Raw genomic sequence first — 25,878 nt, 5'->3', positions numbered from 1 at the left:
TATATTCTTCTTGACTAGAATGAAGTGGGTTTGCTTGCTAAACCTGTCAATTATGGTTCATATCCCATCATTCCTGTTCTTTGATCGTGGAAGATCAAAGATAAAATCCATAGCAATACTCTCCCATGGCCTTTGTGGTATCGGAAGCAGCATGAGGAGTCCTGAGGTCTTTTGTCGGTCGTACTTCACCTTCTGGCATGTAAGACATTTGATCACGAGCTTGTGGGTATCTTTCTGCATTCCTGGCCAAAAGGAGTACCTCTGCATAGCTGAAATGCCTTGATGACCTGCATATGGAGGGGCATGATATTCTTTCAAAATTTTTGGTCGCATGTTCTGGGTCACACAAAGGTAATCATCTTTCATGAGGTACCCATCCCTAAGTGAATACTGGCTGGATGATTGTCCTTGCTGAATGTTTCTCATGATATCTCCGAATTGGGAAGTCTGTAGATAAAGATCTTTCATTTCCTCGAGGTCCCTGTGATAAGCTATGGTAATGTTGTTCACATGGGGCCTTCTAGATAAAGCACCTGCTATTGTGTTTCGGGCTCCTGGAGTGTGGACAAACCGAAAATAAAACATGAACAATAAGTTTGCCCACCTCATCTGCTTTCCGAAGAGTTTTGTCTGTGTCAAGAAACACTTGAGGCTTTGGTGATGTGTTTTGACGGTAAAATCTGCTCCAAGAAGATAATGCCTCCAAATAGTGAGGGCATGAATTACAGACATCTCTTTCACATGAGTATCCATATACCTCTCAGCATCATGCAGTCTCTGACTCTCCTAGGCCACAACACGACCATCTTGGTGAAGAGCAGCTCCCACACACTCTCCGCATGCATCACAATCCACATAAAAAGGTTTGTGTGAGTTTGGAATAACAAGTATTTAACTTTTCTTTGAACGTTTTTTGAGATCTCGTTTGCCGCTCTCCCCACCTGAAGATTGCGGATTTCTTAGTCAAATCATGCAATGGGGCTGCTATATCAGCAAAATTTCTGATAAATCGTATATAGTCGGAGCAAAGTCCCAAGAAACTGCGTTCTTCATGTACCGAACTGAGTTCTAGCCATTCTTGTATGGCTTTAATCTTGGTGCGATCCATCTAAATCCCCTCGTTGGAGATGATATGATCAAGATAGTGGAAAGAAATCAATCTTCTTGCCGTTAATGTAAAGCTTGTTATTCTGAAGTTCTTGGAATACTATAGCAATTGTTCTTCTTCAAAGCTGGGAAATACTAGAACATCATCAAGAAAAGTACTTGCAAAGTGCCTATAGGGCCTGAAAATCCGATCCATCATTCGATTGAAAGTGGCTGGTGCGTTTGTCAACCCAAAAGCACGACCAGGAACTCATATAAGCCAAACGTGGGTTCAGAAGGATGTATGAGGATGGATCCTTATTGGACGATATCCACTCTTCAAATCAATCCTATTGAAAATCGTGGCCCCTTTTAACCTCTCCAGGATGTCGTCTATGCGAGAAATTGGAAACTTGTTCTTAGTTGTTCCACTAAGATATTGCGTAATCGACATATAATAATAATTTGCATGAATATAAGATGGAATTGTGCGTAGCTTTGCATGAAGATGAAATGTACAATTTTACAAAATTCTCAAGAAAGAGATGGGTTTAGCAGGGAGACAAGATGACTAGACAGTTCTTCTAGACAATTGGGTCAGGTTCAGTTGGGACGCAGCTTCAGCGCGGCTAAGAGATGCGTAGGGATAGATGCACGTACCCTTAGGAGATTCGATAGATATCGACATTTGTTCTAGTTTGAAGAGGAGTCTCCCTCGGTTCTTGTATAGCCTAAGAGGCAGTGTGGGATGAGGTTCCAACAGTAGTCCCGCCAAGCTTGAGCAGGCAGTTAGAGGCCGTGTTTACTGATGAGGAGGCCCTCAAGGCCCTTCCACCTTAGAAAACCCTAGGGATAGATGAACCCGTCCTCTTTTTGGAGATTCCGGGAGATCATTCTCTCCCCACTGTGGCTGGGTTGTTAGGATATATTCGACTCAGGATCACTTCCTTGGTCATTGAGTCGCGGGGCTGGATTTGCTTGATCGCGAAGGGATTGACATGTCAAGACATCCGTCAGTGGAGACTGATCACCTTACTGGACATTGCGTACAAGATCTTAGCCAAGGTCTTGAGCTTGCGGTTGAGACCCTACCTCTTCGATATCATTCAGGACACGTAGACATGCGTTGTTCAGGAGTGCAGCATCTCGGATAATTTCTTCACCTTCTAGGAGGCTGTGGATTGGGATCGGGAGGAGTCACGGCATTTAGCTATCCTTCTCTTGGATTTCGAGAAGGATTTATGACAGGGTGGAGTGGTCCTTCTGAGAAGGAACCATTTACAGATTGGGCTTCAAAGACAGGTGGATTAGAGGGGATCAGCTTTGTATGCAAGGAGTTCTAGTCAGGTGCTTATTGGTGGCCATTCAGGAGAGGCTTTTCTCTTTTATGTTCGGTATGACAGGGTTGCCCCCTTCCTCTTTCTTTTCGTAGCTGAGGTGCTTGGCTATTTTTTGTGCTCACAAGCTGCAGGCCTTACCAAGATGAGGCTTTCGATCCGGCAAGAGGAGCTGCTAGACTCGGGGTTCCAGATGATACGGCCCTGTATGTAGAGGGCACATGAGTGAGCCTTTGAGATAGTCAAGGGAGCCTTCACTATTTATTGCAAGGCTTCTGGGGCTTGGATTAACTAGACCAAATATATTGGTTTCTTCACAAAGACAGAGGAGATCCAAGAGGTTTGCGACTAGGGAGGTACTTGGGCTGGGTATCGATATTTTTGTAGAGCTGTAGATTGCCCCTGTTCTAGTGCAAGCTTATGCATTGGAGCTCGGTTGAATTTCCTTAGCAAGCGAGGTTCTCGTGGTGATACAACTGCATACAAAGAGGGTTCTCAGTGTCTGATCCACCCAACCACGGTTTTGTAGAGTGCTCCCCAACTTCCAACGACATACATATGCAAACCCTTCTCTCTCTTTCTTTCGCTCTCTCTCTCTCTCTCTCCCCCCCTTACATAGTGCTTCACCGACATAGCTTTACATACCAGAGTCAGCCAGTGGAGATTGTGCAGTCCTACACATACTTGGGTGCAGTTTTCACAAGGCCAGTTTTCACGATGACCCACGCAGCCAGAGCACGACTCACACGAGGGCATGGTGCCTTGGCCTGACTAGAGCGACTGTGCTTCCAAGCGCACTTCTAGGATCCACCAACGAAGTGTTGGCTTTTTGACACTCTAATGAGGCCGACCGCCATGTATGCGGCACCTTTTTTGGGGGGTGATATTTCAGCAGCAGAATGGAAGAGATTCGAGCGGCTACAGGTGATTATGGGCTCCATGATGATTCGGAGTAAGCCCTCGGTCCCCCATCAGATAGTACAGGCAGAGTTTGCCATGACCCCTCTCCAGGTTGATGCCATTTTTCAGATAGTGACTTTCCTCCATAGAGTTTGGGACCTACCTTGCGAGAGACTTCCGAGGCTGGCACTAGAGTCCTCCATACGACTATCTGAGAGTGGGGTAGGTACAGCATGGTTTGCATGCATCACTGCATGGATTGCGAGTCACGTCATTCAAATGGATCGGCTTCCCCGGTTTCAGTATAGCATGGATGCACCGCTCGAGTCGATCCCACGAGATGAGATTAACAGCATCATACGGTTAGAGCTCCGCACATCTCGCACTTGGGGGGACCAGGAGTTCCCCACCAAGACCCAGCTTTACTATGACCACTTTCTGAGAGTATCGGAAGATGGGCTCATTATCAGACCTTAGTATCTGGAGGACAGAGGAGTCTCACACGCACTGTGATTGCCATCGGACAGATGTGGGTCTCGTCCCATCAACTGAGGATCGAGACAGGGAGAGCTGCACGCATACCTTGAGAGCAGCGGACTTGCAGGTTGTGCACGATGGGGGCGGTTGAGACAGAGGAGCACTTTCTATGTGTCTGTCCAGCCTACTATGAGATCCAAGGGCACTACCATTGCCTTTTCAGGAGGGGTACGGCTTTGGCCCACTCTCACGATTGATCCACTTCCAGGACCAGGTCTATATTGGGCTCTACCTGATGGAGATGCGACGACACATGGAGGTACTAATACGACATATCAAAGAGCAGGAGGATGGGACCACCGCACCACTGGGTACCGAGGTAGACCGAGTACCTAGACCGAGCACAGAGACATGTCACGGATTTCTATGCATTTGACTTGGCCCTAGGGCACTCTGGGATAGAGGAGGAGGAGCTAGCCGACATGAGAGATATATGGATCAGTGGAGGGAGCCGACACAACACTGCCAGACGAGGGGCATAGAGATCGTACACGGCGTGACAGGCGACCAGAGCACACACGATCGAGGTTCGTCCTATTTTAGCTCTCCTTAGAGGAGATCGACTGAGGCGAGGCATCACCCTTGACATAGCCCATCAGATCCAGAGATTGAGGAGACCACATCCTCCACCACCACGGGAGACATCCCGATAGATGCAGATATGTGAGCTCTTTGCATCTCATCAGAGAGCCATCATGGAGCCTGGATACGTGGAGCCGGTTCATGCACTTGGGACTCGAGCTCTGAGCACTTGATATCTTCATGCCACTCTCATGCTATTTTTTACTAGTATAGCATTTTAGTACTCAGCAAGGGCCTTAGTGATCCCTTTGTCCCGACCCACACTGGTCTGCATGAGTTACTTGATTCCGTACTTTGTTCCATAGGCCCGCGAGGCCTCCCATGGACGTTAATATATATGTATATATATTTCTTTCTTTCTCCCTCTCTCCCCCTTGTCGTCATAGCCCGTGCCCATTAGCATTGTCGTCATCGTAGCCCGTCGACATCGTTGTCGTCACCGTAGCCCGTCGTCATCGTCGTCACCGGAGCCCCTGTCCCTGCCCATTAGCGTAGCCCCTACCCGTCATTGCATAACTTCTTGTCCTATCTTAAGCCCTTCTAATGCTATCTTTAACTAATTTAAGCATTTGATTCATATCCTCGAGAAAGTCTTTGGCCGCTTGAACCTTCTCTTTTTCGAGTCCCACTGCAATTGGAGCTCTAGGTTGACATCCCTATATCATCATGAATGGACTAGTACCTGTAGCAGAATGTTTGGCACTGTTATATGCAAATTCCAATTGGGCAAGTATTGTTTCCAATTAGTTTGCCGTTTACTTACATATGCTTGAAGCATATCCTCAATGACTTGATTGATCCTTTTAGTTTGACCATCACGTTGTGGGTGATCTGCAGTGCTTATATTCGTTGCAAGATTTTGTCTCTAAAATGCAAAGGAGCAGGTGAGCAGATCACCAAGGCTTGAGCCAAAGACAAGACGAATCTGTGTGCTTGGATGAAATCTGAGCAAATTCCTGAGTTGAATAGTTCATGCCAGGAAAATGCTTGTGATACTTTATTGGCATAGTCTCTTATTCAAGTAAAGTATTGGTGTGAATGGTCTTAGAGACCTTTGGCCACATACACCCCTCTTCACACTCCCTTGCCCCTTTGGAATTGAATGTGTAAACCTTTGAGGCAGTTCTGAAGTTTTAAGTGCCCATTTTGTTGGAGGTCAAGTAAGCGTTCATTGCTCACTTTCTTGCATTTACCACTTTGCAAAGGATTGGCGTAGTACCCGTGGGTAGCACGGTGGAACGAATTGCCATTTGGAGTAGCATTTGTTGCAGGAATTGCATACCAAAATCAGAAAATCACACAGTTGGGGCAGAAAAGTGTTGATACTGGATGTCATATGCCCGGTTGGTGATAGTGTTGATGCATTAGAACACTTGGAATACAGTTTCCAGTAAATTTGAATTGGAGGATGCATATAAGGGTGTGTATGCCCACAGTCGGATATGTTTGATTTTCCAAAAGAGGGATATAAATTCTAATTTGGCAAATCATTGCAAGAGCGAGTTTGGAACGCATTTGGTGGCCGTTTGATGCCAAAATACACCCATTTGCAGAAAGTGGAAAATGCCATAAGTGCATTGGTACATGCTTGAATTGATGCCCACCTGTGGACTGCTTAGTGCTCTAATTTGATGCTCTGGGATGCCGATGCTCTTGGATGCTTTAAAATTTGAGCAAGTGTAAGCACTTGAAAAGAGGGTGAATGCTCAGATTTGGATGCTGTTTACCTCAGTTGAAGTGAGTGTGCTCAGAAAAATCAGAATAGCGCCATTGATTTGAGACTTGCTAAGTTGCATTTGGAAGCAACTATTGTCAATCAAGCATGGGTGAGACCACTCAAGTAACCCATATAGTGGGCGAGAAATTGACCAAGGATAATTATAGCGCGTCGTCTTATAGAATGGAAATTTTTCTCATGGGAAAAGGTGTTTGGGGATTGATCACGAGTGAAGATGAATGCCTGGAGTTGCCATGGGATGAACCATCGGATGAGCTGAAATTTGAGTACAAAACATGGGTGGAAAAATCAAGAAAGTATTGCATTGGATATCTTTATGCATTTTCGATACACTCATCCCTCACATCAAGAAGGCTAGTATGCTTAGTGAAGCTTGGGATATCATTCACAATTATATGGTACAAACACCGAGGCAAGGAAAATTCAGCTCAAGCAGCATCTCCACGGAATGTGGAGAGGAAATAGAAGCATCATGGACTATGTGGCTGAGATAAGGCAAATTATGGAAGACTTAGCCTCCATAAATTGCAATGTGAAAGATGACGATTTGGTGTCGATCACCTTGAGTGGTTTAGGTCATCAATACAAATCATTGGATGCGGATGCGATCTATAATCATAGATGATGACAAGACCTGACCAAGAAAGAGAGCTATGAGCTCTTTGTAAAGATGATTTTCGTGCCCCCCCTGGCTGCCTTGTCTGCCTCTTCTGCCCCCTCTGCAGCCCCCCTCACCCTCCCCGCTGCACTTTGCCTCTGTTGCCTCCCCCCTCCGCTCGTTGCGCCTTCGCCAGCCCCGCCCCCGTCACCTCCGCCTCTTCGGCCTCCCACTTCCTTCTTCTCTCCCCCGCCGGCTCCCCTCCCCCACCTCCTCTCCGCTCCCTCGCCTTCTCCTTCCCTCCTTCTCTCCTTCCTTCCTCCCTTCTCTCCTCCCCCCTTCTTTCCCCTGCTTCCTACTTTTTTGCTGCCCCAACCTCCTCTCCTTCTCGTCCCCTCTCCTCTTCCTTCTTGCCCTCCTCCTTCTTCCACTTCCGTCCTTGTCCTTTCCCTCCCTCACCCCGCCTCTTCTCTGCCTCCCCCTATGACGTCCTTCCTTACCCTCCCTTCCTCACCCTCCCTTTTTTTTCCTCTTCCTCACTGCAGTGGGAGCATTTGTACTTGTTAAGGCGAAAGAAAACCTTGACAAGCAACAGGTACAGCAGGCAGTTTAGTCCCTCCACGACAAGGCGCTCGTGGGCATAATTGTGGGCCTCACGCCTACAAGGAGATAGGTGCCAGAGTGGATCCAAGCGAGCTTGGCATTAGAGGGTGACCACATCCAAGAGGTCACCATCTATGGAAGAGGCGTATTCCTCACATTGCCTCGATACTCGTGAAGCAGAGCCCCATCCTCCTTGGCTTGGATCTTATGTACCTCTTTCCTTGGTACCATGGCTCTATAGTGGAGGACATGGACACGACACACCATGTTCTCTGTTTTTTGGTTACGCTTCGCTTCGCAGGGCTCCCCAAGGAGTATCAAGCCATCCTCCCCTCCATTGGTGGGGCATTTGGCACCGTGCTCGAGTCCCCATCAGAGTCAGCTGCCTCAGTTGTAGTAGATGACGTTGTCCCAAGGATCAGATTGGTGGTTGAGAGTCCAGAGTCTCTCCCACAGTTGATCCTCCTAGAGACCCTTGAAGGGAGCACACTTCGTTAGTGAGTGGAGAATTCTGGGTTACTAGGTTAGTGTCTTTGTTACAGATAGATGGGTCACCTAGCCAGAGATTTCCCCCGTGGCCATGGCCGAGCACCTCCCCCCCTCAGATAGGAGCAACATGAGTCTTAGACCCCCTGGGTGACCCCCTCAGAAGGGGACTGGATCCAAGTTTAAAAGAAAAAGAAACCAAGCAAACAAACTCACAAGCGCCGCAAGGAGAGGGCCAGACGTAGAGAGAGAGAGAGACAGGGTTGTCCGCGAGTCACATGATGAGGAACAACAGAAGTAGGAGCCCTTACGTGGGGATCCACCTTCCTCAGTGGAAGGGGCCACCGCCCAGTCAGATGATCCTCACGTGATGGAGGCTCAGCGTTCGCATCCACCTCTGCATCAGCAGTGAGCCTTAGGAGTTTCTGATGAGGCGATGGCGAACGTTAGCTAGACAACGGTTGAGGAGGAGCGGATCCAGAGCCTCGGCGAACTTGATCAGCAGGGGAAGCCTGTGATCGCCCCTATCTCCCCCCCTCCTACTCTAGATCTCTCCCCCCTTCCCCTCCACTCCCTCCCCCCTCCCTTGGGTTCCTCCCGCCCCCTCCTCCCCCCCTCACCCCTCTTGCTATGATCACCCTCACCACCCGCCCCCTTCCCTCCGTCCCCCCACCTTCTCCCGTCCCCACCGCCCCCCTCTCCACCTCCGTAGTAGGTTCCTCAGTCTCCCTCCTCTCCCTTGCCTCGACACCCCTGCTAGTAGGCAAGGGTAAGACGACGTCCCCTTCTACTCCCTCATCGTAGCATCAGGCCCATTCGGGGAGGGAGCTAGAGGGACGGGGCTCGTTCTCCAGGCCAGCAGCTCCCCACCTACAACCTGGGCGTCCCTTACCGCGGGACTTCTAGAGGTTGGAACCCTAGAATTACCTGGAGATCCCGGACTCTTATCCTTTACCGCTGCTGGAGGTAATGCTTATGGTCCTGTAGCCTCAGAAGGGGGGTTTGATCAGCGCAGTGGGCTCGAAGACACATCCCGTTTGGAGTTTCCAGTTTGCCTCCACAAGGTTGGAGAAGTGGACCCCAGAGGTGTTTGATGCTATTATGGGAGATCAGATTTCACGCATAATGGACAAGTGGATGGGAGCACGGGGACTAGATCTTTGGTACGCCCACGGTGCAGAGGTGAATTTTCAGTTGAGCTTCACGCAAGAGGAGCCGACGTGTGGTCTGGCGGTAGGAGTTATCATATTGCTGCTTGAGGCAAAGGTGGATCATGCATACTACTAGTCACTCTAGAAGTGTGCGGAGCTGTTCGGGGTGGAAGTCTCCTTCATGATGAAGTGGGCATAGAGGATCGGCATTGAGCCGGTATCCACCCTAGTACGTCGTCGCATAGACACGGACTATTCGCCCTCCAAACCCCCGGTAAAGTCACATAAGGCAGTCTTTTTGGAACAAGCACCTACTCACAAGTGAGCCTTGTTCTTTGCACCCTTGTCCTCATGAGCTAGACCATAGTGAGTTGGAGCGTGCACAGGCTCCACGACCGTGCTCGTAGTCAACCACAGTATCTGATACTCTGGCAGGAGTTGCAGAGGGCAGTGGTAGGGTGGACAGTGGACATCCTTTTGATTGAGGAGCATACGTTCTCAGCAGCAGACATCAGAGGGCGACACCAACTTCTCCCAAGGAGAGTTCCACAGGAGTGGTCCCCTGCAGTAGGACAGAGCGGAGGGGTCTGCATCTCAGTCTCATAGACTCTAGCTCCAGAGGTCTACGATCAAGGCGAGCTTATCCTTGGACGGGCAGTTTGGATGGGAGTTAGGTTGGGAGAGTCCAGGATTGGGATCCCGAACGTGTATGCCCCAACGTGCAGACAATACCGCCTAGCCTTTTGGAGGAGGCTGTCAGAGTGTCTTTCGGATGTAGACTTCTGGATTGTTGGAGGGGACTTCAACAACCTGGAGTTTGGGGAAGACAAGTAGGGTGGCGTCTCCTTCTTTGAGATGCCAGCAGCAGAGCGTAGCACCTGGGAGTAGTTCATTTTCATGATCAGTGGGCCGGAGACCCGTGGCGAGAGCCAGATTTCAGCAAGATACCTAGCAGCCTCCTCCTCTCTTTTGGACAAAAGAGACACGATGGATTGCTTGAGAGACTAGATCGTTTCTACGTTGGGGACTGGGCACGGCACAGAGGCGGCTCTATCGGGATTTTGGCAGGTACCACGATGTCAGACCACTCCCCGGTAGTACTTCACTTAGATCAGCCTCGTCGAGGTCTTCCCCAGAAGGGGGTCCGCATTCCAAAGGACCTTTTGCAGGACGAGGAGATCCAGCAGGTCATGGCAAGGAGTTGGTAGTAGTAAGAGATGACACCGTGCGAGTGCTGGCGTTCCCATAATGAGAAGGCTGCATCCAAGTACAGCCACACCAGCGGGCACCAATGTTGCAAGGAGCTACACATATTTATGAAGCGCGGGCGAGTGGAAGTCCCATGCGGTAGGTGTTTGGAAAGCAAGGCCTGAACCATCATAGAGGAAGAGTGGAGAGCGGAGGATGGAGGGGTAAAGCGTTTGGAGGGATTGAGGAAAGGGAATTGGGAAGGGAAGGGAGAGGGAGGAGGTGAAGTGCTCCATGGAAGCTGCAGCTGCAACATCTGAATCGGCATGGCTATAGTTATAGGCTCACGCCCTTAGGCGGAGGACTCTTCAGGAGCATGAGCGGGCTTTGAGGAGAGACCTCGCCTCCATAGAGCGGCTCAGGGAGCAGGACTCAGGTTCTCAGTGGCTTAGCGATAGGTTCGAGAGCGCTCGCCTTGAGCTTCAGGACACGGGAATTCGGCAGGTTGAGTTCTCCTATCACTCTTCTTGGGTCCGGTGGGTACAACAAGCAGTTTTTCCAGACCACTGGGCCTGGATCGGCAGGCACACAGCTGCAGCATCTCCGAGATCCACAGGGCATCATGCACATTGACCCATAGGAGATCTTAGACATGACCACATGTTTTTACAGCCAGCTCTTTCAGATAGAGAGGATGACTCCAGTTGGTATTGTGGCCCGAGAGGTAGTTTGGATCACGTTCTGACAGTAGTCTCGTAGGATTTATGCAGCAGGTTGGAGGAGCCTTTCACAGATGAGGAGCTCTGGGAAGCCCTCAAGGCTCTCCCGATCTAGAAGTGTCCTGGCAATGATGGCTTGACTCCAGCCTTCTTTCGGAACTTATGGGAGATTATCTCCACCCCAATCCAACCAGCATGCCAGGAGCTTTTTAACACGGGCTCCCTCAATCAATCCTTGAGCAGGGGGTGGATTTGTTTGATCCCGAAAGGGGGAGATAGGTCAGACATCCGGTAGTGGAGACCGATCACTCTGCTTGATACTGCATACAAGATTCTCGCCAATGTCTTGAGCTTGCGGTTACGGCCCCATCTTACTGACATCATCCACAACACACAGCATCATCCTAGACAACATCTTCATGTTCTGGGAGGCAGTGGATTGGTCTAGGGAGGAGTCACAGCCGTTGGCCGTCCTTCTCTTGGATTTTGAGAAGGCCTACGACAGGGTGGAGTGGTCCTTCTTGGAGGGCACTATGCGGAAATTGGGTTTCTCAGACAAATGGGTCAGAGGAGTTTCTGCGCTTTATGCGGGGAGTTCTAGCCTCGCTCCCTTCCTCTTCTTGTTCGTGGTGGAGGCTTTAGGCTACTACTTGAGATCATAGGTGGCAGGCCTCATAGGGTTGAGGCTCCCAATTAGACAAGAGGAGGAATTGCTTGACTCCTTTGTAGATGACACGGCCTTGTATGTTGAGGGCACCACAACGAGTTTGGAGAGAGTCATGGGAGCCTTGGCTATCTACTGCGAGGCCTTGTGCGGATCAACTGGATAAAGTCTATAGGTTTCTTCACGGGCTATGAGGAGACACAGGAGATTTATGAGTGGGGGAGTGACTTTGGCTTCAGATGGATACCGTGGAGCCAGACAGCGAGATATCTCGGATGGCAGGTTGGTATTGACATTACAACAGAGCAGCTGATCGTCCCGATCCTTGAGATTGTTCGGTGCAAGCTTCTCTACTGGAACTCGGCCAAGCTCTCCCTAGCAGGTTGTGCCTTAGTGGCAAACCAGGACCTTCTTGCCACAGCTTGGTATATTGCCTCCTGCTGGTGCTTCCACAGAGGATGCATTGGGCAGCTCTGAATGTTAGTTCGGAATTTCCTTTAGGCAAGATCGGACGACACGCGGAATACTAGAGCCTGGGTCGCTTGGCAGACGGTGATCATGCCGCAGGCTTGGGTATCATAGATTCGGAGATGCAGAGCAGAGCCCTCCTGGCCAAGTTGGTTGTTCGCAACCTCACCCCAGGTGCAGAGCCCTGGAAGCTCCTCTTACAATGAGGGCTTCTCAGGAACACCCCACGCATCAGAGGACAATGGCAGTCTTCACACAGGGGGATCTTCCTAGAGGCCCCCCTTATAGGAAAGGGTTTCCCCTTGATGAGGAGCCTTCACAGGGTTTGGCAGAGACTAGCAGGGGGTCTCATTCGTGCTCTACCCAGATGCAGAGAGGAGTTTGAGTGTCAATCCCTTATGTGGCACCCAGAGATCCGAGATCAGGAGGAGCGTATGCTCGGACAACGGATGCACATTGGTTGGGCACAGTGGGATAGTGGTCCGGCTAGGTCTTTTGGCAGATGGATCAGACTACCCATGGAGGCAGAGGTGAGGCTTGGCGCGCCGTGCCGTAGCGCATCTGCGAGGGGCAAGGCAGTGAATGAGAGAGATTGACCTAACCATCCCTGAGTCTTGGTGGGAGGGACTTCGCGTTTGGAGGGACATCATTTGGTTGGGGCAGTTTTCTCAAACTGGTGTCCGCTTGACGATGATGATGCAAAGAGACAGCACGCACCTCGGCTTCTTTCGTGTAGGACCTAGAGGCCTACTTCATTTGCTCACTGAGAGAGATCCTGAGATGGATGGAAGTCTTGATGGCATTCACTAGCAGATGATCAGAGTGGTGGGACGTTTCGGGAAGGCGAGGCACATTGACCCTCCCAATATCTCAGAGCAGGTGGCCCCCAGATGGCGCCTCTGGTTGTGGGAGGGTAGACCCTTGAGGGAGGTCTAGTGGGATCCGGGGAAGTGGTTATGGCTCTCCAGGGGTGGCCTTGCCGAGCAGATGGACGAGATGCCCTTCTTTTGCTACACCACACGGATTGGCAGGAGGCTTCAGATGGACTCTTCGAGGTGGACCCCCTCGAGGGAGCGGCATTGGGTGACCCAGAGAGTGCCTCGGGATGTCCGTTCCAAGTTTTGGACGCGGTTATGGTCCAACCTGTAGTCGAGGAAGATATCCTACTTCTGGCTGGCTGTCCACGGAGGCTTGTCCATCGGACCGTGGTTGGAGTAGATGTGAGTGAAGGGGCAGTGCCATTGTTGCTCTGTTGGTTTCCTGGAGACGATCCCACATTGCCTTTGGAGCTGTCGTAGAGTAGCAAGGATCTGGATGGGAGCCCTCAGGATCATGACCCGTATGCGGAGTCTTCAGAGGGACTACACCTAGGGGATGGTGGCCTGGTTGATTGAGGGAGGACACGCGTTCCAGATTGATGAGATCTGCCCAGCTGACCGGATACATGGTCAGAGCATTCAAAGGATAGCGCTTCATGAGCCAGTCCCTCTTGATAGCCTAGCTTCCCTTTCTCCTTCGGAGGACAACGTTTGGGAGGTGGTATCCAGTATCATTGCGTGGAACATTTGGGTGGCTCGCTGCAGTCTCGTGATGGGTGAACATCCGGTTCCACCTTTGGCTACCATGGTTGCCATCTGGCAGGATATCATCTATACTCTATGCTCCAGCTGGGAGCGTGGGACTCCAAGCTCTAGAGCGACCATCGAGAGGCGTGCTCGTCTGCAAGGCTTGGCCTTTAGGAGTTTTCTACATCTTCACTCCGCTAGGGATTCGCTGGGTGTATAGTCCCCCCACGTGGCTGTTAGCCCCAGTACCAGAGATCCCCTAGGCAGTGAGCTAGGTTTCTTTGGTACAGGCGGGTTCTTTTCTTTCAGCCTTTTTTGATTTTTTCCATACTCAGCACCTTCGGGGCTGTTGTTTTGTATGAAGTCTTTCAAGCATTAATAGAAGGTTTCTTTCTTAAAAAAAAAAAAAAAAAAAAAAAAAATCGTTGGATGCTTCTATTTCCGTGCGAGGTACTATGCTTGATTTTGAGAAGCTGGTTGCACTATGCATGATGGAAGAGGTGAAGCTTGGGCTCAAAGCCTCCACAAGTATTGGAAGAGACAATTTGTTTTATCACCGGGGTGGTAGAGGTGATTGTAGAGGGCGAAGTGGACCCCTAAGGCGCCGTGGGAGAGTCTCATATGCCCATCAAAACACTATGGACAGAAATGAGTTTGCTAAAAGACGACATGGTTACATGCCAAGAGGAAGGGGGAGAGCCACACCCCGTGGTAGAGGAAGGGCCACTCATACTTCACAAGCTGGAAATTGTCACTTTTGTGGTAAGTTTGGGCACTATGAGCGAGACTGTTATGCAAAGCATAATGCTACACATAGAGGGCGTGGTGGAAGGCCACAATACAATCATTATGTGGAAGAGAGTATGCACATGAGCATGGATATGGCACTCACCTCTTTAATATGGAGCGTGTTATGAGCAGCATGCAAGAGCCTTCATTTAGTGATGATTGGTTCATAGATTCGGGAGCCACGAATCATATGACACATCATGGTGAGTGGCTCATTCACAAGGATGATATGCCCGAGGAGGAGTCGTTTCTATGGGAGATGATACTATGCACAAGAGATGATACTATGCACAAGATTACTTATATTGGTGATATTCCTTGGAGGGATAAGTGTGGTGTGGAGAATACATTGGGAGATGTTTTATATGTGCCCACAATCACAAAAAATCTTGCTTCCGCTGGTCAAATGGCTGATCAAGACTACCAAGTGCGTTTCAATAAGTTTGGATGCTTTATAGAAGAGTCTCATAATGGCAAAGTGGACAAGATTGTTGCCAAAGGTTAAAAGAGAGGAGATTGTTTACATTTGATGCAGGAAAGCCTTATTTACAGTAAGGTATGTATGCCAATAATGCCCCCAGACAAGATCAAGAGGCTGAACTTTGGCACATTAATTATAGATGCTTTAAGGAGATGCAAACCAAAGAATTGGTGAGAGGGCTGCCCATATTTGGCCATCTAGATTTCACAAACAAGATTGCCATTTCCAAAGAGGGGAAGGATGAGCAAGTACCCTTCATTCGGATATTTAGGGACCTACGGACCATGCAACACCTGAGGGAGGAAGATACTATATCACTTTTATAGATGATTACAACAGCCGAATAACACGGGTATATTTCTTGAAAAGCCAAAGTGATGCCTTTTAAGTGTTTTGCCAATTCAGAGAATGATAGCAAAGTTGCTTTGATGCTATATAAAGTGCTTTCATACGGACAATGGTGGAGAATATATGTCCTATGAGTTTGATGAATTTCTATATGGCCAAGGCATTAAGAGGTGGGTCACTCAACAAAATTCGATTGTGGAAAGGAAGAATAGGGTGATTGGTGACATGGCTAGAGCCATGATGGATGAAATGAATATGCCATTGAGTTTTTGGGTTGAAGCGGTACATACGGCCGTGTATATCATGAATAGAAGACCTACAGATGCCATACATGGGTTGACACCTTTTGAAAAGCTTTATGGGTGCAAGCCAACCTTGGCTTATTTGAAGATGTTTGGCTGTGTTTGTTATGTGCATGTGCCGAATGAGATAAGGAATAAGTTGAAGCCTAGGGCTGTAAAATGGGTGTTTTAGGATACCCGGCTGAGAGAGAGGGATATAAATGCTATAATTCTATCACTAGACAAGTATATGAGAGCTGGGATGTGAAGTTTAGTGAGCGTGAAGCGTAGTATGAGCCCAAACCAATTGTTGTAGAGGATGAGCATATGAGAAAGCTGGACCCTCGAGTAAAGTGATGTCAGGACCATCACAACATGAGGAAAGTGTTGATAGTGTGAGCCCATGGAGTGGAAGATTAAGGGGGAGCAAGCATGCGAACAAAGGTAAGCAAATAGTTGAAGTAGAAGAGAGTGTTGAGGATGCAAGGAGTGATGAAGGGAGTGAACTACAGCTTGTTAAAGATCAAGAGACAAAGCATGCCTCAAGGTATGTGCCACCACATGCTAGGAAGCAAATGGCAAGTACACAACCCTTAAGAAGATCGGAAAGGGTGAAACACACCGTGGATAGATTGACCTACAATGGATATATGAGGATGTACTATGCATATATGGTTAGCAAAGTGCAGCATGTTGAGCCTTCAAGTTTTGAAGAGGCCAAATTAGAGGGATGCCATAAAGAAATGGATGCCTTGGATAAGAAGAACACTTGGACGCTTGTCAAACTCCCAACAGGAAAGAAAGCATTATTATTGGCTGCAAATGGGTTTATAAAGTGAAGTGCAAATTGGATGGAAGTGTGGAGAGATACAAGGCAAGGTTAGTGGCAAAAGGGTATGCCTAAACATATGGGTTGGATTATGATGAAACATTCAGCCCGGTGGCAAAGATGACCACCATAGGGACCGTGATTGCTTTGGCAAGCATGCATGGGTGGAAGCTATATCCAATGGATGTCAAAAATGCTTTCTTGAATGGTACACTTCATGAGGAAGTTTATATGCATCAGCCTGAGGGGTACATGCATCCCAAATATTGTATGTATGTGTGTAAGTTAAGGAAAGCCTTGTATGGGCTGAAGCAAGCTCCAAGAGCTTGGTGCGAGAGTATGAGTAAAACCTTGCTGAATATGCACTTCAAGCAATCTAAAGCTGATAGCTCAATATACGTGAAGCAAGAGGGAGTAAAAATGGTGATTGTGATCATATACGTGGATGATTTAATCATCACGGAGAGTCTTGATGCAGGAATTACAGCAACAAAGAAGAGATTGTTATGTGAATTTGACATGAAGGATCTTGGACAGCTAAGGTATTTCCTTGGGATTGAGGTAATTGATTCACCACATGGTATTTGGATGCTACGAAGGCAATATGCATTGGACATGCTGAAAAAATATGATATGACAGTATGTAAACCAATTGAAACACCCCTTGAGCAAAATACTAAGATGGTTGATAATGGGTACTACTTGCAGGATGTGACTTGTTCCGGAAGATGGCTGGAATTCTCGTATATCTTACACTAGACCGGACTTGAGTTATGCTTTGGGTATGGTGAATCAATTATGCAAAAGCCTTGCAAGAGTCACCTTGATGCGGTGGGAAAAAAACTTCGATATGTGGAAGCCACAATTAATGTTGGCTTGTTTTATGCCAAGGAAGGAGGAATATGCTTGCATGGTTACACCGATGCAGATTGGGATGGCAGCATTGATGATAGAAGGTCAACTGGTGGCTATGCATTCTCTCTTGGGAGTAGTGTGATTAGTTGGAGCAGCAAGAAACAACCCATTGTTGCTTTGTCTAGTACAGAAGTGGAGTATAGAGGGGCTGCCATAGCAGCGTGTAAAGAAACTTGGCTGAGATTGCTTCTTTCAGAGTCGGGAGCATGCATTGACGGTCCAGTACTGATCTACTGTGACAACATAAGTACTATCATGCTGACTAGGAATCCCATTTACCATGCAAGTACAAAACATATAGAGGTCCACTATCACTACATCAGGGAGAAGTGAGAAGTGGTGAAATTGACTTGAGATATGTGAGGACAGATGCTCGGATTGTAGATATTTACTAACTCTTTGGGTGAAGATAAGTTGTCTTTTTAGAGATTCTTTGGGTTTATGTGATGTACAAGCTCATGCTGAGCTTGAGGGGGAGATTGTAGATGCATAGCCATGTGTATGCGTGTGAATAGATAGATGTGGATAATGAGGATGACTAGACTTCTTTAAAGAAGTGGTGTGAAGAGTCCTAAAGGCTCTCTTTTATATATGCCTTGAGTAGTGTGGGCTTAGGGATGTACAGATTTTTGGGCATCGTGTATAGAAGAACATTGTGAATGAGTATCTTTCTCCCTTTGTCTCTACAACACAGCCCTCCAAAAATGGCTGTTAAATTTGCTATCCCAGTCACTAACAATTCTGGCTGGTAGCCTATACAATTTATAGATATGCTCTCACAAATAGTCTAGCTAATTCAAATCATAAGCACTCTTGGTGTTCCAATCATCAAATCGCCAGTCAAATATGACTTTCAAATTCTAAATCTACAAATTGGATTTGCACAAGAGGTGTCCCAAAGCAAGAAGTGCTAGGTGACATCTTTGTGTGAGTTCCAAGCCACAGCTGGCAAGAAGAGTCTCCAAAACACTCCAGATCATCTCAATTGAGCAAGAAGGGAAGCAGTAGGTTGTAGGAAGTATAGACCGCATGTAGGCTCAATATTCAGATCCCAAGTGACCTTTAGGAGGCTGGACATGTACTCACAGATCAGCAAAAGGCAGTACAGCAGCAAAAAATTCTTGATTTTGTCAAGGGGATGCTTGTGGTGCAATGAATTTGATCCAAGAGTGTACAATAGGCCTAGATCAAGGTTCATTCAATGCAGGAGAGGTCTGCTTTCAAGAGATGGAGCTTGGAGGTGAGCAGGAGCACAAGAATGAAAAGTAGAAGCCGGTATGTGATTAGATAAAGGTTCATTCAATGCAGGAGAGGTCTGCTTTCAAGGGATAGAGCTTGGAGGTGAACATAAGCACAAGAAGGCACAATAGAAGCCCTTAAGTGCTGCAAGCAAGAGCTAGAATCTAATTTGCAATTTGAAGGAGAGAATGACTTGCAATCAATCAATGTAGACTAGGCTAAAGCAGGTATTCCTTGTTTCCGTACCATTATTCCTCTCAATTCTTATGCCTGTTGATGTGGGTGGAAGCCTTAAGCCAATAGGTGATTAAATATTGGAATGGCACTGCAGTGACCTGCAAGGCACCATTCCAAAGTTTTGCTACAGATGCATGCAGCATGCTGCAAGAAGAGCCCAGCATGTTTGTGGCATGTTGCAAAGAGCTAACAGTCTATTTTTCGACCCTCCCAATTCTATTATTGGCAACATGTATTATCGAAGACATTTGTAGTATTAAGGACTTGAATGACATCTCGTCTAAGCTAACCAGGGAGCTCATATTAACACTGTTGAGTATTCAAGGGTCTCCCCGCCAATGATTGTTGCGTAATGATAAATCTTTTGGAAATATTCATTGCTGAAGGATGTATTGCTTTAAGAAAATCCATCTAGATGTTAAGATTGGGAAGGAATGTGTACATGTGTAAGAAACGTGCTATGTTGGGATCCTACTATAGCACCTCCATGCCTCATCGAATACTAGAAAAGTCCCACTAATAGGTTGCTCACTTGTCCCTGAAATTGTGTGAATTGGAGGACTTATCAGGCGGCGGGCTAGTGAGCTAGATTGGGTAGGGCAGGCCTTGTTTAATATGCGAATTGGGTCACAATCGACAGGTGGTCCATATGAAACGTATGACTGAATTTTGTTGAATGTCTTATTGTAAGCAGACCCAAAACTAGACAACTGTTTGCATTCGGAACTACGTGAGTCTCACTGGCAGATGACACTGCATGATCGTCAGAGCCAATCTCATAAAATGAACAATATGCATATTCAGCAGTACATATAGAGACAGAGGAGTCTAGAGCATATCAGAAGGAGAGTTAGTATAGTACCCTATGGAGCAAAGGAAATTGCAGGAGTGCATCAATCAGCAATAAGGCAGAATATGGCAGACTTATGATCAAAAGGGAGTAGGAACCAGCACACCTTGGAGCCAACAGGCGCAGATCACCTAGCAACAAGGCGATTCAATGGCAGGCAACTCTTACTGAGAGGAGTCTCTTTACTAATCCTGATTTGTGTGCATTAAACTTGTTGTTTGTGGTCCCAAATTCCCATTACAAGTAAACAATATTAAACAGGTCCGTTTTGGGAAGCTTACAAATCATGGACCTAGAGGCTCTAGACTTCACGTTTTTTACAAACCGTGATGGCTTTTCATCGTGATAGTTTTTTTGGTCATACCTGTTTATTTGGGGCACAAAGAGCTTTTGTAATTTCTTGGATCTGATATGGTCTTAATGTTTGTTCTATTTTTTGGTTATAGGTAGGGATCTATCCAGCTGTGAAAGTACCATGTGAAGCCTCTGCACAGGTATGGAATCCCTTGAATGCTCAATCAGTACATCAATTTTTTGTTTGCTAGTAATGTGAAGTTTCTCATGCGATGGTTGGATTTTTTAAATCATATCCTTTCCATCTACCCTATGTTTGACAAAATCAGGTTGTAGCTGGAGACTACGTTCTTTGGAACTCCTTGGGTAGATATCCTCATGTAGCTTCACATAAAGCTTGATTGTCAAAATGATCAATGGCTGTCTTTTAATCAATCCGAGATTTTCATGTACGTGAGTTTCGTTTACAAATTTGTCAACAAATGCTTTTTCGTTTTGCTTTTTCGATTGTACTTATTATATACTAGCTATCGGGATTTTAAATGCAATTTAATGAAGACTCACAGTCTGAGGTTTTGTTTCATGAGCAGGAGCGAAGGTTTTTGATGAGGAGAAAAACTTGATCTTTTCCTAGCAATGCCAACTTTCTCGACTCTTGTTCTGAGACCAGAGATGATTTATCAGGGTTGCAATTGTACAATTAGCAAGGAAATAGCAGGGGAATGAAATTGTCTGGCATGATAGCTGTCCAGGCATGTACTCAATCATGTCAATACTTCTCTTATGAAGAATGAACTCTGACTGCTGCAGTAACTCAGAAATTGCTCTACTGAAAGATGTATTTTCGATGCCTGGCTATATTTGACGTGCCAAAATGAATATTATTATGTACCAGTTCCAGCCTTTTTTGGGTGGAATGCAATGGTGAGAATAGATTAACAGTTTCCAGTTCTCTCTCCAAGATTTGGAGTGTGTGATTAACTGAACAATGGATAAGTAGACATCTGTGGTGCTTGCTCCCTGCCTCTCCCGTGCTGCCTTCCCTGCCCTCTCCTTTTCGTTTTGCTCCTTCCACCTCTGATCTCCCCTCCCCTCTCCTTCCTTTCCCCTCGCTCAAGCTGTATTTCCCCCCTTTCCAGCCTTGTTTTCTGGTTTGTGATCAGGTGCTGTGACTGCATGACGTTTGCTGGTTCGTGGCTCACCCGGGAGCACTAGGACTGGTCACAGGTACCATAGCTACCCTCCCACAGGTCGCATTGCCTCTATCCCCAGCAGGTCGCAGTTCTGTAAGGACCCTTCCCAGCAGGCTGCAACTTGGTGGTGCCCGTTCGGGTTGGTTTTGTGCAGTTTGACTCGCTGGGCTTCCAGTTCGAAGCTCATTTTGGGAGCTGCCTCGCAATTCCGACTGGCCACAATTGTTACCTGCCGTTCGTGTATTTGGGCCAGACGTTGCTGGTGCTTTGAGCTACTTTGGCGCAGATCTCAAGCTGCCTTTGGGGGTACTTCGAGGCTGCTGGGTCTGGGCTCTTTTTATGGCTTGTTTACGAAGAAGCTGAAGGCCCTATGATCTATCTCAGAGCTTTGTCCTTCTTTCTCTTTTTGGAAGCATCTACTCCAATGTCTCGTCGTCACTTAGGATTCTCACACCCATGTGCATATCAACAATTACGTTAGCCATTATCTCCTCGATCGAGCCTTTGTGAGCCATGCTGACACTATCTTTCTCATTTTCTAAATGAATGCTAGCAGCATTATTAGCCTAAATGGTACCATCCATAGTTTCCTACACATTTCACTTCTCTACCTTTATACCCTTAATGGATGTGGTCTCATCTTTATTAATCAGCCTTTTTGGCTTTTTATTTACACCTATAGTTTTGTGTTCTTTTCTTTGGATGGATGTCAAATGCATTACGTAATGTAAACCTACATAAAAAGGTTGGTAGTAACGCTTTAAAAGTTACTCTAGGTAAATAAGTTTAGGTTATCACTTCTCATCTCAACTTAATACATCTATCACCACCACATAAAGAATCCTTAACGCAATTGTATTGAGGGCCCCACACAAAAAAGGGTTCTAAATACCAACAAAATTCACCAATGTAGTGATGCAACTAATACTATGAACATACAGTTAGTACTTATCCATTATCATAGAGAAGAGATAATAATAGAGCCAAAGAGAAGAAAGGAAGTAATCTTTACTAGGAAACAAGAAGTCCAGTGTACTACATATAAAAGAGAAGGACACACCAATCAATCACATAACTGGTGATTGAGCTGAAGTAGCCACCACGGTTGCATGATGTTTCAACCACCAGGCTGGTTTAGTACAATAACAATATATTGCTTTTCTCGCGTAGAGCTCAACACATGGCACTACAGGTATTTACTCATGAGCACAGAGACTCCTAGGAGCTCTGCTCTCCTTCGCACAATGTAGTCTCTGGCCTGACTACATCACACAGCTTTTGCCTTGCCAACTGTCATTGTGCAGCTTCACCATCCATCACTGCACAACACAATCTTTTGTTCTGCTAACCACCATGCTAGTTTGAGCAATGATGGCATGGAGCAGCCACCATGTTGGCCTGACTACATCAAATAACTTTTGCCTTACCACCTGTCATTAGGTAGCTTTGCCATCTATCGTTGCACAACACAATCTTTTGTTGTGCTCACCATTGTGCTGGTTCAAGCAATGATGTTGGCATGGAAAGACTACCACGTTGGCATGAAGACTACCGTGGCATGTCAATCCCTCAAGGGGACCCCTCAAGGTCCATATCTGCAACCACCGTGTAACACTATATTAGAGAATTTGGGAAAATCCTAATTCCCACGAAATAAAATATAGTCACTTCAAAAGTAAAATTTGATGTTTTTTATTGAAACATTAGCTCCATTGAGGACCATGCACAATACTTTCCCAATTCCTAGAAACCCAAGCAAAAATCTTCTGTATGTTGCTATGGCAAAAGGCCTTAATAGATGTGAACATGGCTCCATGGCCAAAAAATTTGTTGATTTGCTAGTGAAAGAAAGATGTTGGTTGTTTTGTATGCATCAAAACCACAAACAAAAGCCAATTTATAGATGTTGCGTTAGGAAGATTCATTGGAGTAAATTAAATTGCAGTATTGATATATGCAATAGGATTGTTATAGATCTTTGACATCCATCATATAACTGTGGTCTTCAAAAACAAAAACAAAATTAAACTTGCAACAACTGTTAATTTTTATTTGGTATATAAGATGTATCAAATTAATGTCAAATGCATATGTTTCTATGTTGATAAATTGCAGTATTGACATATGCAATAGGATTATGGTAGAGCTTTGACATCCATCATATAAATGTGGTGTTCAAAAACACCGTTCCATCACAATAGAGCTCATGAAACTCTCCATCACAATAGAGCTATAATCAAAACCATTGACACATAGCCAATTTTGCACCACATCGTTTAACATAATCATTAACAATTCCATACTAGTATTCATACTCACAAAGTAGCTCATCTCCGAAGGAGATATCCTTTATGGTTTGCACAGTAATGTAGCCATGGGCACTCAAATTTCCTTGTCACTTTTGAGCCCAAGGTGGTAGTTTAGGGATGTATACAAATATAACATTTGTTCTTTCTTTATAATACATTGAGCTATTTATATATCCGGCAATGTTTCCATACAATACATCTCCCACAATACATTTCACATCTGTCAATGGCTCAATGAATGGATCTTCAAACATTCCATAAGTCTTCATCCTTGGGAAAAACTTGAGGAGAGATCTCCAAGTATCATAATCATACTTTGGACCATTATATACCATCAAATCTTGTTTTTTCTTGATGCTCGTATGTACAAAAAGACCATATCCTGCCCCAGGTATTGTTGATTTCTTTACTTCATAATGGATGCCATCCATTTCGAACACGTGCTCAATGGGTATGGGCAATTTATGTTTCCATAAGCCATTGGATGCAGGATCAAAATTTGTAATAAGATAGCTCTTCAACTTTTCAGGACAATCTGCAACACCTATCATATGTTTAAAATCAAAGAATCATTCTTTTAGTGGAGGAATACAAACTCACATCACAAAGCACATAGCATTTTTTGGACAAGGTACTAACTCAATGTCTATTAATGCTTTCACAAAACAAATTGAAACATAATGTTTTGCTAGTTGAATCTAACCAAATAGTGTCCAAATATAAATCAGAATGTAGGTACAAATGTTTTACTTGAGCATTTGTGTCTACAACTCTAATTAACAAGATCACTCACATTCCCTAATGGTTGTCTATGCAATAAAATTGAATCAAGTTGGCTAAGAATGCCCTTGCAACATCGGCAGTGATTCCCCTTTCCTTGCATCCAAGAACCATAGCAAAGCGTTTTGCCTCACTATCTTTCAATGGCCCCATTTTGGCAATTTTTCCTAGCATGCATTCTTCCTCTTCATTCAATGTAACATGTTGAGCATGCACCATACTTCTTGTAGTAGGACAAGTCCCTCTCACTCTAGTTTTGGTTATAGGTGAAGTAATACCTTTCTCTGTGTCTTTTTTTGAACTACGAGTAGACATATGAGATTCGACATTCATCCTTTCGAGAACTTCTTTGTTTTTTTCTTTGAATTCAAGGATCACTGGTTGAAAATAATAGAACATATCATGCCCTTCGACAATCGGCGCTTGACCAAATCTGTTAGAAGAGATGGCACTGCACACATCTACTGCATCATCTAGCATCTGTAGGTACGGTAATAACTCATGAAGCAAAATAGAATCACCACAATCTATATCAAATTTTGTAGGGAAAATGCAATTTTCTGCTGGATTAACACAACCCGTGTAAGGCGAAACATCAATGAACACTGTTCTTGCTGGTTTGCATTCCTCTTTAAAACAACACCACACTCTCATCAATGGTTTAAACTCCGCTTCCACATTCATCCTATCTGGTCGAATGATTCTACTCTTTGTATGCTTGTGGCATGCCATCGCACCCCAAACCATGAAGAAATGTAACTTTCTGTTAACATGATGCTCCAAAGTGTCCAGCATGTGTTGCACCATGCCCTTTCTCCTGCAGTGGACCAAATGCCAACATGGTAGTGATCGAGCAACCATTGTAGAAACTCTAAACACCCAAGACGGAGAACAAGCCAATGCTTCCCATTGTGCAAGCTCATATGTTTATTTGACTTCGAAAAACAACGCTCGAGCAATAACCCTTTCAAATCTATTATCACCGCTAGTCTTATTTTTGTTATCACCTCTTTTGACATTATTTCTGAGGGTGACATTATGTCTTCTCCTTTACCTTCTAAGATTTCTTCCTGCACCTTGGCTTCATACAATGACATTGCATCTTCTCCTTTACCTTCTAAGCTTGCATTCACATTTGTCAATGGAACATTAACTGCAGACATTGCATCCTCAACATTTTCAATCAACCATGTTGAGCTTGGAACTTGCATGCTAATGTTCATATTAGGCACATAATGAATCATTGGATCAGGTGTCACATGTACAGGCAATGCTTCTAGCGATGTGAAATTGAGATGGCCAATATCTGTTGATAAACAAGGAAATGAAATTCATAAGTAGAAACAAACTGAATATTGAGATGGAAAACCAAATTGTCAAACTTTAGGTTGTGTGCTCTCAATGCAATTTGTTTGTGTGAAAGCATTCATGTTTTTCTTTTTCAAAACAAAATTGGAATACTAAAAAAAAGAAAGCATTCATGTTCATATGCTTAGTATACCCCCTAAAGTTGTTGAATCTATACCCTTTCAAGTTATTTTAATCCCCAAAACTACATATCCTTACAATGCCAAAAACCTTTGCATAATAGATAGAGTGGAGTCCAACATTATCTAGCATTGCCCGAGTGTTCCCACTAAGAAAAGATTTGGCCAAGCGGCCAAAACATATTTGAGCATTCATATGAAGTGAATAAGGATAGAAACAATAA

The 25,878-nt window shown here is 45.8% G+C and overlaps 1 protein-coding gene across 5 annotated transcripts in view; it reads left to right on the top strand.

The window, feature by feature from the left end:
* LOC147882183 (clathrin adaptor complexes medium subunit family protein) overlaps positions 1-21,461 on the top strand; it is a 54,423-nt gene extending 32,962 nt beyond the window's left edge. For 2 of the 5 annotated variants that reach the window (XR_015543969.1, XR_015543968.1), the window contains exons 7-10: positions 20,038-20,085; positions 20,215-20,334; positions 20,476-20,527; positions 21,160-21,461. Coding sequence is in view for 3 of the 5 variants with exons in the window: in XM_087401950.1 (XP_087258076.1) it covers positions 20,038-20,085; positions 20,215-20,286 (120 nt within the window). In the remaining 2 variants the exon portion in view is untranslated. The other 3 variants (XM_087401950.1, XM_087401951.1, XM_087401952.1) reach the window with 3 other exon arrangements.
* Positions 21,462-25,878: the final 4,417 nt, after the last annotated feature.

Source organism: Dipteris shenzhenensis, chromosome 30 (genome assembly GCF_047967505.1).
Source record: "Dipteris shenzhenensis isolate YYH24624 ecotype China chromosome 30, Dip_SZ_1.0, whole genome shotgun sequence".
Classification (NCBI taxonomy): Eukaryota; Viridiplantae; Streptophyta; class Polypodiopsida; order Gleicheniales; family Dipteridaceae; genus Dipteris; species Dipteris shenzhenensis.
The sequence above is the reverse complement of the archived record's forward strand: the minus strand, read 5'-3'. Positions and strand labels throughout refer to the sequence as shown.